General features: G+C 32.1%; 3 protein-coding genes across 3 annotated transcripts in view; 2 read left to right on the top strand and 1 right to left on the bottom strand.

Annotated features, from left to right (window-relative positions):
* The first annotated feature begins 300 nt into the window (after window positions 1–300).
* LOC123654802 lies at window positions 301–10,902 on the top strand. The gene is made up of 4 exons (XM_045590687.1): window positions 301–411; window positions 2,020–2,156; window positions 9,592–9,752; window positions 10,490–10,902. Exons 1-4 carry the CDS (start codon window positions 301–303, stop codon window positions 10,633–10,635), a joined length of 555 nt encoding a protein of 184 aa, XP_045446643.1. The 3' UTR covers window positions 10,636–10,902.
* A 2,004-nt stretch (window positions 10,903–12,906) lies between these two features.
* LOC123654691 (protein Spindly-B) lies at window positions 12,907–16,625 on the bottom strand. Its single transcript, XM_045590582.1, has 5 exons — window positions 15,874–16,625; window positions 15,442–15,533; window positions 14,676–14,790; window positions 14,188–14,320; window positions 12,907–13,166 (listed from the first exon to the last, which is right to left on the bottom strand). The coding sequence occupies exons 1-5, from the start codon at window positions 16,559–16,561 to the stop codon at window positions 12,932–12,934; spliced, it is 1,263 nt and encodes a 420-aa protein (XP_045446538.1). The 5' UTR covers window positions 16,562–16,625; the 3' UTR covers window positions 12,907–12,931.
* A 272-nt stretch (window positions 16,626–16,897) lies between these two features.
* LOC123654432 (exocyst complex component 4) overlaps window positions 16,898–22,418 on the top strand; it is a 73,640-nt gene continuing 68,119 nt past the window's right edge. The window contains exons 1-3 of the mRNA XM_045590336.1: window positions 16,898–17,088; window positions 17,387–17,548; window positions 19,296–19,465. Coding sequence (XP_045446292.1) covers window positions 17,032–17,088; window positions 17,387–17,548; window positions 19,296–19,465 — 389 coding nt within the window. The 5' untranslated portion in view covers window positions 16,898–17,031. The remainder of the gene's footprint in view (window positions 17,089–17,386; window positions 17,549–19,295; window positions 19,466–22,418) is intronic.

Consider the following 22,418-nt stretch of genomic DNA (forward strand, 5'->3'; position numbering starts at 1 on the left):
ATATTTCATTATTTTATGTCAACAGATTATGCTTACACCCTGGACAGTAGGAAATATTAGTTAATATCCTACTTTTTCTTTTCATTTAAGTAGAACTCTTCGTGTGTGACTGATTTTACACTTTTATTCATAATGTTACATTTGGGGCATGTGTTATTGTATAATTATTTTTGTTCATAATTGTCATACTTCTAAATTATTTCAATTATTGATGTAAAGGGTCTTTATTGACTAAAGTGTGTCCCAATATGCTAGATTTAATAAATTATCAATATATGTCAAACAGAATTTTGAACAAACATGGGCAGTAACCACTCGACACGAGCGACTCACTTCCACCGCCAAGAAGCAAAGAAACCCTCTGAGGAAATACTATCAGACGAGCCTCACATCAATATTTCTAATAAAATGGTAAAACACTTAATTTATTACAATGTAAAATTACGTTTTAAGGTTGAAGCTTGGACCAAATTAAAACGCTCAACGTAAGAAAGTTATTTGAAGTGTGTTGTGTGTATGAGTTTGAGGAAGAATGACTCATCTGGCAATTAAACTTGTAGCATTTAAATAAAGAACCTATGTCAAACTGATATTACCTACATTTTTGTTATCAATGTTTTTAGCATTTAAATAAAGAACCTATGTCAAACTGATATTACCTACATTTTTGTTATTATTTTTTTTTACCAATTAAATAAAGAACCTATGTCAAACTGATATTACCTACATTTTGGTTATCACTGTTTTCTTTCATTATATATCTTTATTGTCGCTACATCCGACTTACAATCAAGAATTAGACTTTAGATTTAAAAGTAGACGTCCGTCCATCTTTCTCTTAGTTAGATTTAATTCAAAATAACATTTTTTTTATATTTCTAGGTCGGTAAACAAGCATACGGTTTATCTGATGGTAAGCGATTACCGTATCTTATAGACGTAAGCAACACCAGAAGCATCGCAAGCCCGTTGCCGACCCTATCCCCAATTTTCCCCCAAAAGCTCTGGTACAACAGGCATACAACATTGACCGTTTCACATATAAATAAATGTTCTCAGCATATTATTGGACTCTTTTCAAATATATTACAGCGGAATCACGAATGCATGCATTCAAGTGACTTTTAAGAATATTAAATGAGTATGGCACATAATAAAATGTTTAGTCGTGGGTTAACTAATTATTCAGTAACCACATCCGTGCTCTAATGAGCACGCTGAGAACAAGTTCAAGGCGTTTTTTTATATATAACCTTTTTTCAAATGCAATTCATTTTCGCACACACTAATCCAATAATAATAATAATTGTGTTTGCTGGCAAACGAAAACAACCGACTTCAATCAAATCGACAAGTAATACAACGTAGGTAGACGTAGAAATAGTCAAGTAAATACGCATTATTAAAGATTACTCCAAAAGTTGTAATCATATCTCGATGAAATTTAAATGTGGCCACATGATAAACAACGGCTTTCGATTAAATTAAAAATCATCAAAATCGGTACACCCAGTAAAATGTTATGCGGATTTTCACGGGTTTCCCTCGATTTCTCTGGGATCCCATCATCAGATCCTAGTTTCCTTATCATGGTACCACACCTGGGATATCTCCTTTCCAACAAAAAAAAAAAGAATTATCAAAATGAAGGTTGAAAAGTGGAAATAATTGAAGTGTTTACAAAAATTATACATATTAATACGCTAAGGTTTAAGATGTTTGCTTCCCTTTTTAAAAAAAGCCTCACAATCAAATCAAAAAATACCAATGGTTCGCGGGTTCGATTCCCGCTCGGAATGAATATTTGTATTTCTACAAATGTTTCTTACCGGTTTGGATGTCTGTCCTTGTGGGTCTCCCCATCGTGCCTCTGGAAACACATTAAGGTGTCAGTCTAGACTGGATTTTTTATAACATGGGGATATATAAAAAATATCCAGTCTAGACCGAAAATAGCAGAGCACTCACAGCTGTCAGTAGGATAAAAAGTGATACTGATTTAATGTAAATATTTATTAGGTTGAGAGGCTAGTCGAAGATGCGACGATAACCAGCGAAGCGGTCACAGGATCTTCAAACCCAAGAGGAGATTACAAAGAGAAGATTTTTATTGAAAAACTTAAGTGTATGGATGACAAGCACACTGAGAGATGCGGGTGAGATACAATTTTGATTAAAAAAGATTAAAATTATATTTTTATCTTGGAAGGTTTGATTAATTAGTCCCTTTTACAGTCAATAATTTTTATTTCCGTTCTCCTAACAAGTTTTATTTCGAAAATATAGCCTTTTACTTACAGAAAATACAGCCTAACACCCCAAAATTCAAACTATGTAAAAGGCCTACGTATAAAAATAGCCTTATAACTTTTTTTTAATAATTACGTAAAATATAAAACAGTTGCGCTGACATTTTTAAGTGGATATGGAACCATTTTTTTTTTAATTTCATTTAAAAAAATCTTGTATTAATCGACCGACTTCTGAAATATGTAGTCCAAAGATGACTTGCAATTACTTATATTCGTATGTTTTTTTCTTTCGATTAGTTTACTTTACTACTTCTCGATTCATACTTAAATGTTATTGTAAGTTTTTATCTAATATATAAAATTCTCGTGTCGCGGTGTTTGTAGTTAAATTCCTCCGAAACGGCTTGACCGATTCTCATGATTTTGTGCTCATATTGGGTCTGAGAATCAAACAACATCTATTTTTCATACCCCAAAGTTAAAAGGGGGAGGATTAAGGGGGTGGTTAATAGCATATATGGCAAAACAACGTTTGCGGGGTCAGCTAGTACCTATATACCTATATAATATTTCATCGGTATAATTATATACTTCTATTTTTCTTGTTTTTCTTTGTTACTACGCTAATTACTTTGTGAATTGTTTTTTGATTGTATTGACCTTGTATGAAATAAACATATAATAATTATTATAATAAATTTGAGTAAAGATAGGTACCTATAAATAATAAAGGTAGGTAAGTGCCTATCTTTAATGTGGAAAAATTACTGCGAAGTATGCCAGGTATTTATATTTATAATAATTTCCTTATCCTTAATGAAATGACAGTTATAGTAGCCGTAGCATGTACTCATCGCATAAATTACGTTTTTTAAAGAATTTTTATGAACTCCCATACGTGCTGTAAACGAGCAATTAGTTCGATTGAAATTTTATATAATTATGTTATTTAGGGCTCCGTATCGAAAACAATGAAACGGTTATCTTCGCTTACATTAATTAATAACAAGAGTTCAGAGTTTTCTCAATAATTTTTGAAGTAAAACTTCTTTAGGTAGGCACGCTTGACGATAAGTGTGATCGGGCGAGGCGAACGTAAGTTGAGGGGCGATATAAGTTAGTGAAGATAGAAATAGAGAAGGTTACGTTTCGTATTACTGTAAGGGCAACCAAGAATTTTTTACTTCAGTCGTGTAGTGTAAAGCACAGTCGTTTTTTTTTTTAATGGACTGGATGTGCAGTGTAAAAGACTCCGATAACCGAAACAATCCGATAAATACACAATCGTGTTAATAGAATAGTTTTTTCAATAAAAAAGTATTTAAGAAATAAATAAATAATAATACCTTACTAATTTTCTTTGTATATCGTTAACATATTTTATCAGAAAAATCCACGAGCTTTTTTAAAATTATACCTTATTGGCTTATATAAAATTAAATTTGAATTAATTAGCTTTTTATAAATTAATTTAATTTTTTTTAATAATATTTATATTATAACACAACAAAATAAGCATCTCGGATACAATGACGATTCACGTTAGAGTGAGGTTTACGATTCCATAGATATCTTCTTCTATAATATAAAAATGAGTCGCTGAATGTGTTGCTAAGCGCAAAACTCGAGAACGGTTGGACCGATTTCGCTAATTCTTTTTTTTAAATATTCCTTGAAGTACGAGGATGGTTCTCACGGAGAGAAAAATTCTAAAAAAAAAAAATAATAAAATTAAAGAATCGACTGTTAGGCAATACGAAGTCGCCGGGTCAGCTAGTTTCGTAATAAATATTGAAGAAAAAAAAACACGTAAGGTATCACACAACACATTTATTATAAATATATTTTATTTTATTATACCGATAAATTGTAAGGAACTCAGTTAAATGAATTATGTAGAAGAAGCCTATTACAATGTTAATGAATATACCGAAGAATAAACAATATATTATTAATTCAACTGCGTTCTTTATGATAATAGGAGGTGCCATAAAAAAAAATAAGGTTGAAGCGCTGAACTCGAGAATGAACCCGGATTGAGATAACCATCGACTAGCAATAATCGTTTTGAATACTATAGAATGGTCAGTAATGTAACGTAAATACTTTAACTAGTTATTTTATTCTATAGGTTTAAAAGCCAAAGGTTCAGTTCATTTGCTGACTATAAGCATGAAGTCTTGATATCCACTAAATAAATGATCCACTAAATAAGCATGAAATCTCGAAAATTACTCGATCTAAAAAGTTTAAATTGTGTATGTATTTCGAGATAGATCATGAGTAAGACAGGTCAGTTAAAGGAGGATTTTGGCAAGTTTTTTTTTCCGTTATGGGGTAGGATGGAGTATAAAGCTTGCTTGGAACTTATTTATTAACTATAGAATAAAAAATAAAAAAGTTGGTATTAGGGCTGTTGAATTTTTTTTACTCACCTTATGGTAAACGACTACCGTGTCTTATAGACGCCTCCACCACCAGAGGCATACCAAGTGCGTTTTCAACCCTACCCCCAATCGCCCCAAGAGCTCTGGTCACTACTCACCACAGAAACATAACACAAGCAGTGTCCGCACAGGACCACCACACCACCCACTACTTTACAGCAGTATTATTTAGCTTCTGTAAGGTCGAAGTACTTCGCCTGTCGGGCTGCTCCAGATTTTGAACAAGATTTTTCCTGATGTGCCCTACATTGGAAAGTATTTAAAAATTAAATCTGTGCCTCCTGTGAAAATCGATATAAGTCGAGTTATAAACTTTTTGTGATTTGAACATGGGCATTGTCAGAAATAAATAAATATTTTTTTTTTTTGAATATCATATCAAAAATTGACCGCTCCAGCGGGGTTCAAACCCGCGTCTCCGACTGATGTACCCACTAGATCGAAATTTTTGATATGATGATTCTTATATTCGGTTTAAGCGAACCGTGGCGCCGTCTATAGTGAGCTCTTTACAGAAACCCGTAACTATTCAAAGTTTCATAATAACAATGAAAATCTTTGACAGGAAACGACACCGTGCTATTTTGTAATATCTACGATTTTATTTTTGTGTAACCCACACATTAGGAATTCTAAACATTTTTTTTTTTGAATATCATATCAAAAATTGACCGCCCCAGCGGGGTTCGAACCCGCGTCTCCTTTCCTAATGTGGGTAACACAAAAATAAAATCATAGATATTATAAATAACGAATTTCTTGGTCTAATTTACGTTCTTGTATGTATATATAAATTAATTCGATAATAAAACACATTAGTAAAAATATACAAAACATCTCGACTGCTTTTTAATATTCTTTATTGCAATCATACGAAGTCGGGAGCAATTTGCTAGTGCGTTAGGATTTTCTTGACACTTATATAGCTAAAATAATATGCCGTGTGGCTACAACGTCAAAGAATATAGCCACCCTCTCTCTTTCCGTGGGTGTCGTAAGAGGCGACTAAGGGATAGCATAGTTCCACTACCACCTTGGAACTTATAAAGCCGACCGATGGCGAACTCCCGAACATCATACGGGCTGTCTGGCTGGCGGTAGTGTTTGCGTTCATCAGTGCGCATCGTACCTGAAATTTTTGTTTTCACGACGTCGCTAGCTCTGGTACCATATCATATTAGTAGTGGCGATTGAATCGAAAGAGTTTGATTATTTTATAGTAATTTAATAGACTTCCATATAAAAAACACCTTGAATATTGTCGTTAAGCTTTTTTATAATACGTAAAAAAAAAAACAAGTAGGTTCTTACTTTTCCAAGAAATGATGAGACAATTGTGTCCGTTAAAACCTGTTATTATAATAATATATTATTTATAAATTGTATGAAATATAAATTGTGTCATGATATTTGTTTTATTAAACACGAATTAATTATTTGATTATTATTTTAATTTATACACTTGTTGTATCCGCGGCCTTGTTAAATCGAAACATTTAAATTTTAAGTAACTATTTGAATCGTTTAATCAATGATAATGCATGCAAATTTTTATTTTGGCTATTATTTTTTACTAAGAAAAAACGAGTGTGCTTTAGACCAGACGACTGAAGTAAAACTTTTTTAGCTCCTGCAGTAATGTATAAAATGTGAGTCTCTTTCTATCTTCACTAACTTATATCACCCACTCAACTTACGTTCGCCTCGCTCGATCACACTTTTCGTAACGCTCTCGTCACGCATTCACCAGCTTACTCACCAAGTCGAGTTGCGTAAAAAATGGTTTAACGTCAAAAAATGTAAATTTAGCCATAACCTTTTTGGGTTCACTCCCTTAATTACGATATAACGCGTGTATTATAAAAAATTACGATGAGTGGAAACGTATGAAACGACTGACAGTAACGATCACTGATGTTGACGCTTTGTGAGGTTCTACAGCGTTTTAAACTGTTCATGTAAGCTATAGGTATAATACTCAAGACTATCATGTATGTTGATAGGGATTTAACTGTGGTAGGGCACAGCAGGCCTGCTCAAAATATAGAGTAGCACGACTCAGTATCTCGACCTTACAGAAGATCACAGCTAAATAATAGGTACTGCGTTCAAACAGTGTTTTGTTCCTGTTGGTGAGTAATGTGACCAGAGGGCCTGGCGGAAATTGGGGATAGGGTTGGCAACGCGTTTGTGATGCTTCTGCTGTTGCAGACGTCTATAAAGCTACAGTAATCGCTTACCATCAGGCGAGCCGTACGTTTCTCGTACTCGTTATATATAAAAAAGGGTATGGAAGGTTGCGAGTTCATTAACTCGCAACCTTCCATACCCTTTTTTCATTAAATTTCATTAAATGACAGAATGATTTAAAAGCAAGGCAATGTTATACTTTTTGACTCTAAGTTCCCATGACATCATGCATTGTAATCATCATTGCAATTGATGCGTACTAACCAGGTGTAACAAGAAAAGTGACCAGTAGTAGTTTATATAGTAGTAGTTTAAATAGTTAATTTTTAAGAATTTGATCGATGATTTTTATTTATATAGTTAACTTTTAAGAATTTAATTGGTAATTTTTATTTATATAGTTAATTTTTAAGAAATTAATTGATGATTTTTATTTATATAATTGATTTTTAAGAATTTAATTGTATGAGTTTCAACTTTTTTGATTATTTGAATTATTATTTGAATTTGTATGTCATTTTTTACTTTCTGCTTCTTGTTTGTATTGGTTATTGGTGGAAACTTAACTGGTCTGTGCGATATATCTTAGTAATCTTTTATTATTTGTGTTATGTTGTACTGTTTGTTTCCCAAATACAAATAAATAAAATAAAATAAAGTACCTTTACGAGGAAAAAGAAGAAAAAGTATATTCATACATGATAACGTTCGAAGTCATATTAGGCAATTAGTGAAAAAAAATTAAGAAACGGTTATGTGGGAAATTTTACCATTCCCTCTGTGTTTGCCGAACATGGCTCTTTCAGATTAGTGGTTGTTTAGACAGACGGATCATGATTTAGCAAGTCAATATTTCAGTTTTTTTTTTCGAAAAATTAAAAAAAAAAACGAACTCAAAAGATGAGATTTATTTCGAAATCGATTTCGAAAATTGACTGAGAGATAGGGAAAAGGTACTGTCAAACTTTGTTTGACAATACCTACTTTGAGTAACCTGTATAGTAGTGTACATTTTTTTCCAAATTAGCACTTTTTGCACCCAAAATATGGACCAAACTAATTCGTAGGTCCAATGCTTAAAATTAATAATAATTTGATTACATAATTTAACAGAACATGTTAATTTTAAAACATCACGGTATCTACTTAGTTTTTTAAGAAATAAACTCTAGTCGTATGTGAGTGCTGGCACACGTCATTTTTTCTTTTTTTCTAAATTCAAAATTAATTTTATTATCTGTCATAAGAGTTAGCGCACATAAATTCAAGAGTATCGTTTTCTTTGACTATATTTTATTAATGTTATACTGTCAGTAATGTAGACGAATTGTTGAAATAAAAAATATATTTATTTTTAGTTAAATTTTGTTATATTATATTAATTTATGAGTAAAGCAGTCTGCCATTTTTTTTATTATTTTACATTAATTAACAGCGGTCCAGCAATTTCGTCTCGAAGCCAGTTTCTTATAAAAAAAAATAAGCACATTCTTATTATTTTAATTTTAATAAAATCTTAAATATAAAATTCTCGTGTCACAATGTTAGTTAACAAACTCCTTTTAAACCGATTTTTATGAAATTTTATGTGCATATCGGGTAGGTTGGAGAATCGGCCAACACCTATTTTTCACACCCCTAAGTTATAAAGGGGTGGGGATTTTTTATTATTATATATAATTGATATACATACACGGGCTTTTAAAACCAATGTCCTTTTTTTATTTAACATCATTGTTCAAGTTCGACTAAATGAGACGTGAGTCCACCGACCGGTTCATATTCTAACGTATGATACATTTTTTTTTATATATGTATAACTATTCTATTATTTATTCTAGATGTATAAATTTACTATGATTTTTTGTTTTTTTTTTACAATTATATTTTTCTTTTTTATTAAAGTTAGATATTTTACATAATGATATCTTCCATTATCTAAACGAACAACACATTTTCCTAATAATAATATACTTAAATCTAACTTAATCTTACATTATTTACATGCGTAAAGGTTTTCTTAAAAATACATATTTTAATATTATATCATATCACCACCAAGCAAAGCAACCTATTCGCATTTTACTTTAACATTAGGAGTGGCGATCAAGGGGGTTAATAACATATATGGCAAAACAACGTTTGCGGGCTCAGCTAGTATTATGTATATAAATTATGTAACTGAAGGCAAGAATAATAAATAAATATCTATTTGTCCGACATTTTTAAAACGACACCTAGTTTTGAATTTAGTTGATAGCCTATAACTGTTTTTAATATTTAATTATTTATATTGTTTTTTTGAGTGCATGCACGGATACTCCTTTAAATATAAGAATCGAATACCTAAAAGAGAATTGAAAACCAAAAAAAAAAAATTCATTTTCTCCAGAATATCTTTAAATTACTAAAATAGCTAAAACACTAAATAGGTATATTTAGAATAATCTAGCTAATAAATAATTAACCCACGCTTAAAACTAGTTACCGCAGGAACATAAATTTTAATTTAACAATCTTTTCTAAAATATTTTTGTTGATATTTTATATTTTATACCTCATTTTTTTTATTACATAATTAAGTCAATGTGTTATGATATAAGAAATAAATGTGTATAAAAAGCGTATAGTTACCTCTTATTATAATTTAACATTCAGTATAACTTGAAAATAAATGTAATAATCATCTACTGCTGTTTCAGCTTAACCGCAGAAGAAGTAAACGCACTAATGACGCGAGTAGAATTGCGTACATCACATATGGCGTACGAAGAACCAGTCTGTGAAGATGTTAAAGATAAAATAATCGAATGCTATGACTCTACAGATCCCTCCGAAATCATCAAATGCTGGGATACTATTGGTGAGTGTTACAAAATAACAAAATCATTATTTACCTACTCCTTTCATTTTTATTTTCCGTGGATAATTATGTCATCGGATAAAACTTCGTAAGTTGACCTAACCGCCAAAAAATATATAAATTACGCGTCACGTTGTCACGTGTTTGTCCGCGATGAACTCCTAAGCTTCTTAATCCATTTAAATCAAATTGGCACACCGTGTACAGTTTGATCCAACATATAAGATATATTTTATTGTGACATATTATTTTATATTGTAAGAAAAAAAATAAAGCGATACCAAGTTCGCCTGGTCGGCTAGTATGCTATAAAATTTCCATAATTATGTGATTTCAATTATTTTCTAGAACCTAGACTAAGTCTCTAAGTGACAGAATGTTAGATAACAAGCTCTTCTCCAACATATTAATTTTGAGCTTAATTCTACAACGCTGTTTGACAGCGAAAAAGTTTCTCCAATTCTTATTCAAAAATGTATAGGCATTATTTAGTTAAGTATTGTTGTAAACCAAAGTTTACTATAATAGTTTTATTTCTTTTTGGTTTCTGCTGCCAAATGTTCTCTCCAAGAAAAATTGCACCAGTTCTAAAAAGAAATTTAAAAAGCGGTACCTTTCGATTAAACAAAAACATCAAAATCGGTTTACCTGGTCAAAATTTGAGGTAACATACATAAAAAAAAATCAACCAAATTGAGAATCTTTTTTGGTAGTCGGTTTATAAAATATATCCACAGGTGTGTTCACTCAATGCGTTCAAGATGCCAGTGCGAAGAGGTTGATAGAGAGGACGACGAAGGAAGCGGAAGCCTTGGCGCAAAGGTCCAGACGCGTGGCGCGTGCTCGGGAACATGCGCTCAAAGATTTAGGACCTAGTCTCTAATGAAAACACAACTAATGTTACCCCAAGATGATAAATTAAATTTGATTATATAGGACATTAAAATCGTTGTTAATTATGATATATCTCATAAATCATTTGTGCAATTTTTACTACAAAATTACATCGTTAACAAAATATTAACAAAAATATTTTAAATATATTTTAATTTGTGTATTTATAAAATTTCCGAAAAATTGTGATATGAAATCATTATATATGTATGTACGTTACCAGATTTTCTAACAATAATTAAATTAAAGTACATTATATACCGTCTTTTTGATTGTATAATCATGGACTGTTTCAGGTCTGTATATTAAATAATATTGGTAAAGCTCTTAATCTAATTGCTTCATATCTATCTAATAGAATTCAACACGTATCAATAAACGGAACGAAGTCGTCTGTATCTGTTCTAAAAATGGGCGTTCCACAGGGGTCGATTCTGGGTCCATTTCTTTTTTTAATATATATAAATGATCTGCCATTTTATGTTAAATATATTTGTGATATAGTGCTATGTGCAGATGACACTTCTCTAATATTTAAAGTTGATAGGAAAAAAGTAAATTATGATGACGTGAATGTTTCTTTGTCGCGAATTCAAGATTAGTTTAAAATAAACAACTTGGTTTTGAACGCCAAAAAAACCAAATGCGTTGTGTTTTCGTGACTTAATGTTAAGCATCCAAATTATAATTTTATAATAAATAACGAGAGGCTTATTGTCAATGATACTACAGTTTTCTTAGGGATACGTTTGGACTCAAAACTTCAGTGGAATTCCCATTTGTCATCTTTGAATGGTAGACTCAGCTCCGCGGCATTCGCAGTTAGAAAAGTACGACAACTGACCGACGTTGCAACTGCACGCTTAATATATTTTAGCTATTTCCATAGTGTTATGACTTACGGCCTGTTACTGTGGGGTAATGCTGCAGATATTGATACTATATTTATCTTGCAAAAAAGGGCTATTCGCGGCATTTACGATCTTTGAGCTCGAGTCTCCCTACGGGATGTTTTCCAAAAGGTAGACATATTAACAATTGCGTCGCGTATATTTATAACAATATTATTTATATTCACCAAAATATTCATTGTTTTGAAATAAATAGTAATAATTGCATTGTAAACACGAGAAGGAATAACAAAATTATACCTCCGAGTTTCCGACTGCGCAAAGTAAACGTTTCCTTTCTGGGTCATGGTATTCGCATGTATAATAAAATACCACAAACGATTTTGGAATTGTCTCAACATAAATTTAAAGTTTTTATTAAAAAAAAAAAATAATAGATAAAGCTTATTACTCGGTGCAGGATTACATAGTTGATAAAGATGTGTGGACTTAGTGACGCTGTATTTCCTGCAATATGTTTCTAATTTTGTACTAAAACACGGTTTATATATTATTTTTCAAAAGAGTAACTGCGGAGTTTCTTGCCGATTCTTCTCAGCAGAATCTACATTCCGAATCGGTGGTAGCTTTACTTCTACAAATATAATAATTTATTTGTTTTAATTTGTAAAATGACGATTCGAAAGAGCTCTTGGAGCCTATTTGAATAAAGCTATTTTTGATTTTGATTTTGAATAATGTTAATAGCAACATTAAGAGGTGACAATCTTATATATTGATAAAAACAATCTCCAAATTTTGCGTTTAGGTATAACCACTAAAATAGTTTATTTGTCTCTTATATATTATTACATTAATATTTAAATTAACTTGTGTGTTTTTATCCTCTATTTCTGTTCATATACCATTAGTTGATGACATTATAAACGATTATTAGGTATAATCAAAAATATCGCATATAAAATAAAAATAAAAAAATTAAAAATCATAAATCTTTCCTTTGAGACTGTATATATTTTATTTTACATTTTAAATGATTAGTGAAAGCCATCAATTTTCATTAACGATAAAAATGTCTTTAATAATTCAATCAGGCTCTCTATAATTCTATATTTTTAACAGACTTCCAAAAAAGGAGGAGGTTCTCAATGCGACTGCATTTTTTTTTTAATGTATGTTACATCAGAACTTTTGACCGGGTGGACCGATTTCGACAATTTTTTTTTTAATCGAAAGGTGGTGTGTGTCAATTGGTCCCATTTAAATTTATTTGGAATTTTAAATTTATTTGAAATCTAACAATTACTTTTCGAGTTATATCTAATAATGCGTTTTTACTTGACGCTTTTTTCGTCGACCTACGTTGTATTATTTTTTATCATTTATTATATTAAAATAAAATTCACAAATAGATATCATAATTGTTTATTTACATTAATTAAAAGAAACTTTTTTCTTTACTTCGTCTATTTGTCTATTAACTTGTATAGTAACTTTTTGCATGCCAATATCATCTGTATCAACATCGTTTGTTTGTATGGGAGATTGTTTGACGCTAGTGGCGCTAAGAAGAGCGATTTTCCTTCGTAATTCTCTCACTTGTGCTGCACTGGCTAACTCAGCTGCTCCTCGAGACAAAACTTCAGCTCTTAATTGCTCACATTCGTTTCTATAAATAAAAAAATACATGTATCTATAAATTAAAATATTATGTATCACATTTTAAAAAAAATTATAAAGATAGGTAAATTTAAATAGCAATCAATAATAGCATATCAATCTTATCTATAAAATTCTCGTGTCACAGTGTTAGTTAAAATACACCTCCGAAACGGCTGGACCGATTTTTATGAAATTTCGTGTGCATATCGGGTAGGTCCGAGAATCGGCCGACATCTGTTTTTTCATACCCATAAGTTAAAAAGGAGGGGGGGGGGGTAAGGGGGTTAATAACATTTATAGCAAAACAACGTTTGCGAGGTCAGCGTCAGGTAGATAGTTATATGTTTGTCATATGGATTGACATATTTTCTTTCTTCACGCAAAAACTACAAGATCGATTTTAATGAAAATTGGTATGTAGATAGCTGGAGACTTAGAATAAAACATAGGCTATTTTTTGTCCCGACATTCCCACGGGATCGGAAATTACCCAGGTGAAACCGCATAGCGCAGCTAGTATCACGTAAATAAAGGTGTATCTTAAACAAAGTCGGAAGTTTTCCAATGAATTCATATTAGGTGGGCTCAAGTTTTTATTTTATTATTTGTAAAACTTATTACTATTAGGTATGTTACATTTCGCAACTATTATTTCCTTCTATTTTTTAAAAATTATTACATATTTTGTAACAACAATAAAAAAATAAAAACAGTTATTTTTCGAGACATTAAATTATTTGGACTGGAGTCTGGAAGGGTAACACATCCATACGTTATTCTGATATTAAATTATTTAAATAAGATTGAGTACTAGCCATTAGCAAAGATTAATATGTATTCATAAATTTATACACAGGAGTAAAGGCTTTAATTAAACGAAATATCACTTCCTAGTCATGTATAAAAAAAGGTAAAATATGACCATTCTCACATGAAAAAAGATCCCTATCCCCAGCAGTGGGATGGTTACAGTCTGAATGAATCAATAAACATATTTAGTGATATGGTTAATTTATAAAGTTTCTTACTTCAAATGATCCAATACACCAGAAAGCCAGCCTTGTTCAGTCGGTTCACACAATTTACTGAACCATCTCGCCAGCTCCCTTCTCTGTTTTTCACACATACCTTCTAACTGTGTTATACGTTCTTCATAGCTTTCTGTAAGTTGAGGAAACATAAATAAATATTCATTCATTATTTGGACTAGAGTCATGACCTCATTGGTTAATTAGTTTGTAAACAAAAGTTTTTCATAATTTTTTTATATATAATTAGGTCGTCAAACAAGCGTACTGTTCACCTGATGGTAAGCAATTACCATAGCCCATAAACGCCTACAACACCAGAAAATTGAAAACGTGTTTCCGATCCTACCCCAAATCCAGGGATAGGGTCAGCAACGCGCTTGCGATGCTTCAGGTGTTGCAGCATCTATAAGCTACGGTAATTGCTTACCATCAGGTGAGCCGTACGCTTGTTTGCCGATCTAGTTATATAAAAAAAAAGTATTCACTAATAAGTTCACGGTCATGATGTGCGGCCGCTCCTGCTTGTTGCTCCCAAACTGTTTGTTTCTCGTGCAATAGTGCATCTAACTCCGCTTGTTTGTTAGCTAAATCTCTTCTTAACTGAAATCAAATATTGACTTTAATTAATTGAGGTTCTTGTTTTACATTTACAATATGAAATTACTTGATCATAGACTATAGATTTTTTATTTTATTTTAAACAACTTCAAAAAAAAAAGATTATTTTTTAATTTTAAATTATGTGTTACCTCAGAACTTTTGACTTGGTGGACAGATCACGATGACTTTTTTGTAATCGAAAGGTAGTGTGTCATGAGATCTCATTTCAATTTAATTGAGTTGTAAAAAGTATTTTTTGAATTATCGCTAATCATGCATATTTACTCGACCACCATTTCGTCTACATAGATAGATATAGACGAAATATTACTTATTTTATTATACCTCATAACTTTTTACTAAGTGGACCAATTTCGATAATTCTTTTTTGAATCAAAAGCTGGTATTTGGCCCATTTAAATTAGCATAAACCCAATAATGCATATTTTCTAGAATATTATTTCCTGTGAAATGACGATAATGATGATGATGACGATGATGATGATGTATTTATAATAACATAACGGATGATTTTTCCAATATCACAAATTGGTGAAAGTAAAAAAACTGTTTAGTGTTGATTGACTGACATTAGCTATAACAAAATAACGGCACTTGAATTTGTTTACAAGGAAATTTAATTATACTTACTCTGGAATTAGTTTGTTTCATTTGTATTAGATTTTTAGCCATTTCTTGTCTTTTGTCTTCGACTTCAGCAAATAGTGAATTGCCTTTAGCAGCTGAAAACATAAAGTTCTTTATAAGAATTCCTTGTTGACTCATGGTGTTAACATCATACTCATAAAATGATTTCTTATAGCCTTTTAATTTAAAAATCAGATATATAAGATTAATTTTCAGTTCAGTTTCAGTAGCGTGCTATAACTAACATATAACCATGTTATACTAAAACGTAATAGCAGTTAACATTTTGGTGGTCTGTTTATTAAGTAAATATTACATTATCATTGACTCACAAGAATACAGTACAAGTTACAGTAGTCACAAAAAACTTAATATATCAAATCTTTCAGTCTAATAAATATGAGAATTATTTAATAATAAATTTCTATTTCTTACCATGTGGTTGTGCATCTTGAGAATCAACCTGATGTAGTAGTGCCCTGGCCTCCGCTAACTCAGCGAGAGCCACTGCCTCTCTTTCTCCAGCCGCTTGTAATTCCTCTTTTTTTATCTCAGCCGCCGCTCGAAGCTCTCCTATCTCCGTCACTAATTCATCAACTTTCATTTGCCAAGAACACATTTCAGCTCTCGCTTGGTCTAGAGCTGTTTTAGCTGCTAGCGCTTCAGACGTCGCAGCGGTAAGCGCTGCACGCGCTTCATCTAAATCGGATGTATCCCGCGCAGGCGACTGGCGGTTTACGATCACTTGTTCATCTTTTAATCGTTTATTCTCTGTTTCTAATTGCTTGACTTCGATTAAATGTCTCTCTGTTAACTCTGTGCGTTCTTGTCTCAACGCAGATATTTCCTCCTGGAACGCTGTAATACGTAAAGTGAGTTCCTGTCTTCGTTTCTTTTCATCAGCTTGATAGCTCTCTAGTTCAGTACTAAGGTGACTCTGTACGTCTAACGCGGTTTGATAACTTCGCCTTGTATCGTGGAGTTCTTGTTTTATTGATTCGTAGTTGCTAGATAAGTTTTCGAATTGTTTTCGTAATGAGTAATATCGCTCAGCGAGCTCGTTTCCCGTTAAGTCTTCTGATTCTGTTATATTAGTTTTGTTACTTATCGTCGAATAATCCATTATTTACTAACCTCTGGTACAATATACAAACAAAGCAAACAATTAGCAGAGATTATTTTCCCAAAGCCCGTTCAAATTTGAACCAACGGGTGGAATCCGTTTAATGTTATGGTTTTGTGACATTTGACATTTTCGTTTAAAATTTTAAACTTGTAATAGTTATTTTATAATGTAATTTTAATCAAAGAAATAAATAAAAATGTTATTTATACACAGATATTTCGTGAGTAATAAACTTTTATCAAGTCTTTTTAAAAGAAATATTTTTAAGACATTTATCTTTGTTTTTTTTTTTTCTTAATAGAAAACCATTCATGAACAAAAATCAACATTGAAAATGTCAAATTTAGATGACAAATGTGAAATGACAAATGACACTAATTGTAATGAAAATTGTAGGAGGATAGATACTCCCTGGAAATTGATAATTTTCATTTTTTATACTCAATTAGTGATAATTACTGTATAAAATGTCATCACCACCCCCTACAAAACCTCCCCGAGGAGTGAAGCAGGGTAAAGAAACGGTAAGTAATTAGTAATAACTGCAACACCAATGCAATGATAATGGAAAGAAAGTATTGATTTTATAGAAATTGCATATCTATTTTCATTTATTTTCAACAGACTGGAAATTCCTTTATGTTATTGTAGTTGTTTCATTGATTAATATTTGTGATTACATTTTAAAATGCTTGTAAGAATGGTTATAAACACTTAGAAACAACTTATTTTGCTGCTATTTATTGCTAAAGAAGTTTCAATTGAATCCTGTAGTCTAAAGCAGACTAGTTTTTATATATTTATTTCTTGTACAATTTCCAGAGTGGCTTGCTCATGTCAGTGATACGTACATTGTCAGCAAGTGAGACTAACGAACAACGAGAAAAAGAAAGAGCAAAATTAGAGAAAGAATATAAGAAGAGCGACGCTAAGCTAGATGAATTAGTTGCAGCTCATGCTCAGGAAATCACTGATGTTATGCAAGTGAGTAAATTATTTTAATAATTGTAACCAAATTCAAACAAAAAGGATGAGGTTGTCAATTCATCCCTTTTTTGTCATTTATTTTAAGTGTGTACACTTTTACTGGGTGTACTGATTGTGATGATTTCTTTTTTAATCAAAAGCAGCTGCTTATCATGTTATATGCATATTTAATTGACCGTTTTATTGACTAACACATCGTATTCTTTGTCAATATAATTTTAAGTTATTTTTTTATTGCGAGCAAACTCAATTAAATTAAGAATTTATGATTAGATTCTATATCATAACAAAAATATGCAATTTACTGGCCCAAATAAAAAAATATATATATTAATTAAAAAAAAATATATTAATTTAAAAAAAGTATATTAATTTTTTTATTATTTATAACCATTGTGTATACATAAGTGTCGTGCCAATAACCAAGTCACCTGAGTTTTACAGTTAAATCGGTTATTTATAGCCAATATTCCCATGTCTTCCTAACATTCTTTTTTTAAAAATGGAGGGAAGCCAATTTGATACGTAACACATTTTATAAAAGAAGTAGCTGTGCTGACTTTAGAAGCACAAGCACAGGCAGAGAAGTAGTGTGTGTGACGTCATCCGTGTGGAGTAACAAAAAGTTATTGTTCAGTTTGCAGAGGTTACAAAATAGATAAATTTCTAAAATAAAAGTAGCCTAAGTTACTCCTTACTACATCAGTTATCTGCCAGTGAAAGTTCTGTCAAAATCGGTCCGCCGGAACAAACAGACAGACAGACAGACAGACACCGACACACTTGTATGCATCCATATGCATTTAGTGAAAAGCGTTAAATAATATTACAGACACACAATCCAAATTTATTTATTTGTATAGATAAAACATTGGATATACTACAAATAATTCTTCAGTTTTTAAATATAAATGTTATGCTGTGCGAATTAAATAAAAAATTTCATGCATTGGTTTTAGTAAATTTATTAATAATGTAATAGTTGCTTTTTATTATTCATTAATATAGAATCTCTTGGTTTTGCCAGATTTGCGAATGTGTTTCAAAGAGAGATACTAAACAATATAGCGATAAATTTTTAGAATATTTGTATGTGTCAAAAAATTTGTTTTTGTTCCATCCACAGATTAGACTAGAAGTCGAAACTATAATTTTATTATTCTACATTTAATTTGGCTTCATTGTCAAAATTCCGCAGTTTTTAATTTTTGTCCATTTTTAAAATTAATAAAAAATGTGACAAAATTAAAAAATAATTTTTTCTGATTCTTGTAATGATGGCTAGAGGTTGATGGCGGATGTAATTTTTAAAATCACTGTCACTGAGTAAAAAAAAAAAAAATAATTTATTATTAGGAAAGTTTTGAAGCTTTTTAGAATTTCCATAAGTCATTTTTAATTGTTATCCAAATTTTTTCTTTATTGCTGATTACGTCAAATTTAAATAGATTTATCAGTAGAACACTGACTATTGCTAGTATAGATTTGGACTATTAGCTACATAACTCAAATTCGAAATCAAAATCAAGATTTTTTTTAAATAGGCTTCAAATGAACCTTCCAGTCATCATTTTACGAATTAAAGTAATATTTATTTAATTATTATAATTAAAGTTTAAAAAAAAGTGAAGCTACCATGAAGAGAAGAATTAGCAAGGAGCTCTATAGTTACTCATTAAAAAAAATCAGATTGAATGTAAAATTGGTGATACTAAACAATAACCATCAAAATTTTTATTTACAGAAATTCAGTGCAGTCTGTGCCGCACTAGGTGCATGGGGGCAACACTGTTCGGCGGCTGAGGCAAGGTTAGGGGCATGTAGGGCTCTACTGAGGGTCCGGAGAGATGATTTGAGGAGGCTGTGGGCCGATGCTAGGACACACCATCACGCTTTGAGAATGCTTACTGACATGTATGTGATATTTATGTTTTATTATTTTCATATAACTAGGTCGCCAAACAAGCGTACTGCTCAACCTTATGGTAAGCGATTACTGTAGCCTATATACGCTCGCAACAACAGGAGCATTGCAAGCGTGTTGCCGACACCATCCCCCAATCCCCCCAGGAGCTCTTGTCACCTTACTCACCAACTGGAACCCAACACTGCTTGAAAGCAGTATTATTTAGCTGTGTTTATCTTCTGTAAGGTGGAGGTACCCCAGTCGGGCTGCTCCCGATTTTGAGCAGGATATTGCCCGCTGTCCCCTACTTTAATTAAAAGTATTTATAATACTGGTAAATATATGATAGTTTTGTTACACTATTAAAACTAGTTATAATACTGTTACAATAGTTTTGTTACTTCTATATGATAGTGGATGCGTGAATATGTCAAATTAATTCAGGAATTATTTACGTTATGTTATGTTATTCTTGAAATGGCTCCCTTGCGGATTTGCCAATATCAGAGTATTTAAACTTTGCTTTATTTGGAGTTATAGTGGGAGTACAAGTTCGGTTACAATTCCCGCACAAGTTTGCCTGAAAGAAAAGTTAACTTGCCCAAGACAAAAACACAAAAAAGATATATAAAAATACAATAGTAAATATATACTTGGAATAGTTAACTTTTGTTAGATATCTCCATCCCGTTATAGTTTTATATTGTTAGTTTCAATGAAAGTGCATAAAGAAGTAATAAACGGGGAGAAAACACACATTAATAAGGATTTTAGGTCAGTAGGATGTGGAATCTCAGGCGGAAGAGCATCATACAAAGAGAATCGTAATTTAGGACAAGAAAAAAAATATATGTTCTGGGGTGCCTTCGTCTAAACCACATTCACAAATAGAGGAGTCTTTAATTCGTATTTTGGCCAGGAATACAGGTGTACACGAGTGGCCCAACCTTAGACGACATATAGTTGAGTGAAGTAGAAGAGTGAAGAAATGTCCAAGAATAATCCTATGAGGGTCTCACGTCTGGAGAAGGCAATCTGGATATCAGTAACTAAGGTCGTGAGACTATCCATTGTTCCCAGGCCTTTGCAAAATCCAAACTGACTTTTTGAAAGAATGCCTCTGCTTTCCATTAGCCATTCTAGTCTATTTTTAATGAGGTGTTTTAATATCTTGGCAAGCGTACATGAACGAGCGATAGGGCGGTATACACAGGGATCGGTAGAGAGTTTTCCCGGCTTAAGAATTGGCAAAATTACTTGAGTTTTCCATTCCTCGGGAGGAATTCTAGTCAAATAAATGGCATTAATAACATCCAAGACAATTTTTTTAGTTGATGGACTACTTTTAACAAAAAAGGAATATGGTATGCCATCAACCCCAGGGGGGAGTCTTCAAGGGACCCTAGTACCAACTGAAATTCCTCCCAAGAAAATGGGAACTCAAAACTTTCTGAAGTAGAAAGGGAATGGAGGAAAAAGATTCAGATTCTTCTAAGGAAGGAACATAAGGAGGAGACAGTCTTTGTGCAAAGGAGTTTAGCCACAGTGATGGATCATTTGATATAGGGACATTGGATGAGAATGATCCACAGAATTTTCTTATATTTCTCCATACTAAAGAAGGAGAGGAGGATGGAGATAGAATTTCACAAAAGTGTCTCCAACTAAGTTTTTTCTTTTGTAAAAATAATCTGGTTTTTGCGGCAGCTACATTTTTATATTTCAGAAAGTTTTCTAGAGTCATAGAAGCTGAATATATCCGTTCTGCCTCTATTCTACTCTTGCATGCTTTTGAAAACTCACTATCCCACCAGGGTGGGGAGGAAATCCTTGTACTCCCTACATTTTGAGGTATACACAAGTTGGCACTCCTGAGCAGGCAATTTTTAAAATTATTATAAAGAGAGTGAACATTATAAATATTTATGGGGGAGAAATTTTGGGTTTCAGCATCAGTAGTTGAATAAAAAAGTGACCAATCGGCCTTAGATAATTTGTATTTCAATCTGGGAGAGTTGGCTAAAGAAACAGGTAATGATGACAATGGAATGGAAATAACAATCGGGAAGTGATCACTTCCAAATGTATTTTGGAGGGTGTTCCAAGTAAGATGAGAAGACAGGGATGGAGTGCATATAGATAAATCTACTACACTCTTTGGATTTTGAGCGGGGGAAACTTTACGAGTAGGAGATCCATCATTAAGAATCACCAAATTTAAATTATCTATAAAATCAAAAAAGGAGGAAGAAAGTTGGTCACAGTAATAGGAACCCCAGCTAGTATGGTGAACATTAAAATCACCTAAAATAAAAATGGGAGGAGGAACAGAGGAAATAATAGTTTTAAGCTCAAACAGAACAGTCACATTTGGATCAGAAATGTACACAGAAAGAAAAGATTTATTCATAGCGCGGACAGTAACTATGTTTAATCCTACACTATGGGAAGGAAGAGAGATATAAGAATAAGTGGTATTACCGGAAACCAAAATGGCAACATCACCTTTACCATCATCTCTATCGTCCCTGAAACATGAGTATCCCCGGACCCCAAAATGAGACCCAGATCTTAGCCATGTCTCCTGAACGGCAAAGACAAGTGTGACAAGTTTATTTCTAATGCTACGACTGTTCCATTCAATCACGTTGTGCGCCATTGCTTTGTGACAAGGAAATTAAGTTCGATAATGTGGTCATGAGGTTGTTCGGTAGACCGGTGTCACTAAACCGGGAGACTAAGTTAATGACTATAGAGAGTAATTGTTCAATGAGATTATCGTTTGATGAAATATTGTTAGGATTTGATGTATTACTGTCAGGGTATGCTAAACCGTTTTGGGTATTAGTTTGAGGAGTTTGAATTATATCATAGTGTGCTTGTCTGTCATAACCTAGGAGTGGAGGAGGAATTGGGTGACGAGGAGAAAATGTAGTTTTGCGATAAGAAGTAGTAGTGGGA

This window comes from Melitaea cinxia, chromosome 6 (genome assembly GCF_905220565.1).
Source record: "Melitaea cinxia chromosome 6, ilMelCinx1.1, whole genome shotgun sequence".
NCBI lineage: Eukaryota > Metazoa > Arthropoda > Insecta > Lepidoptera > Nymphalidae > Melitaea > Melitaea cinxia.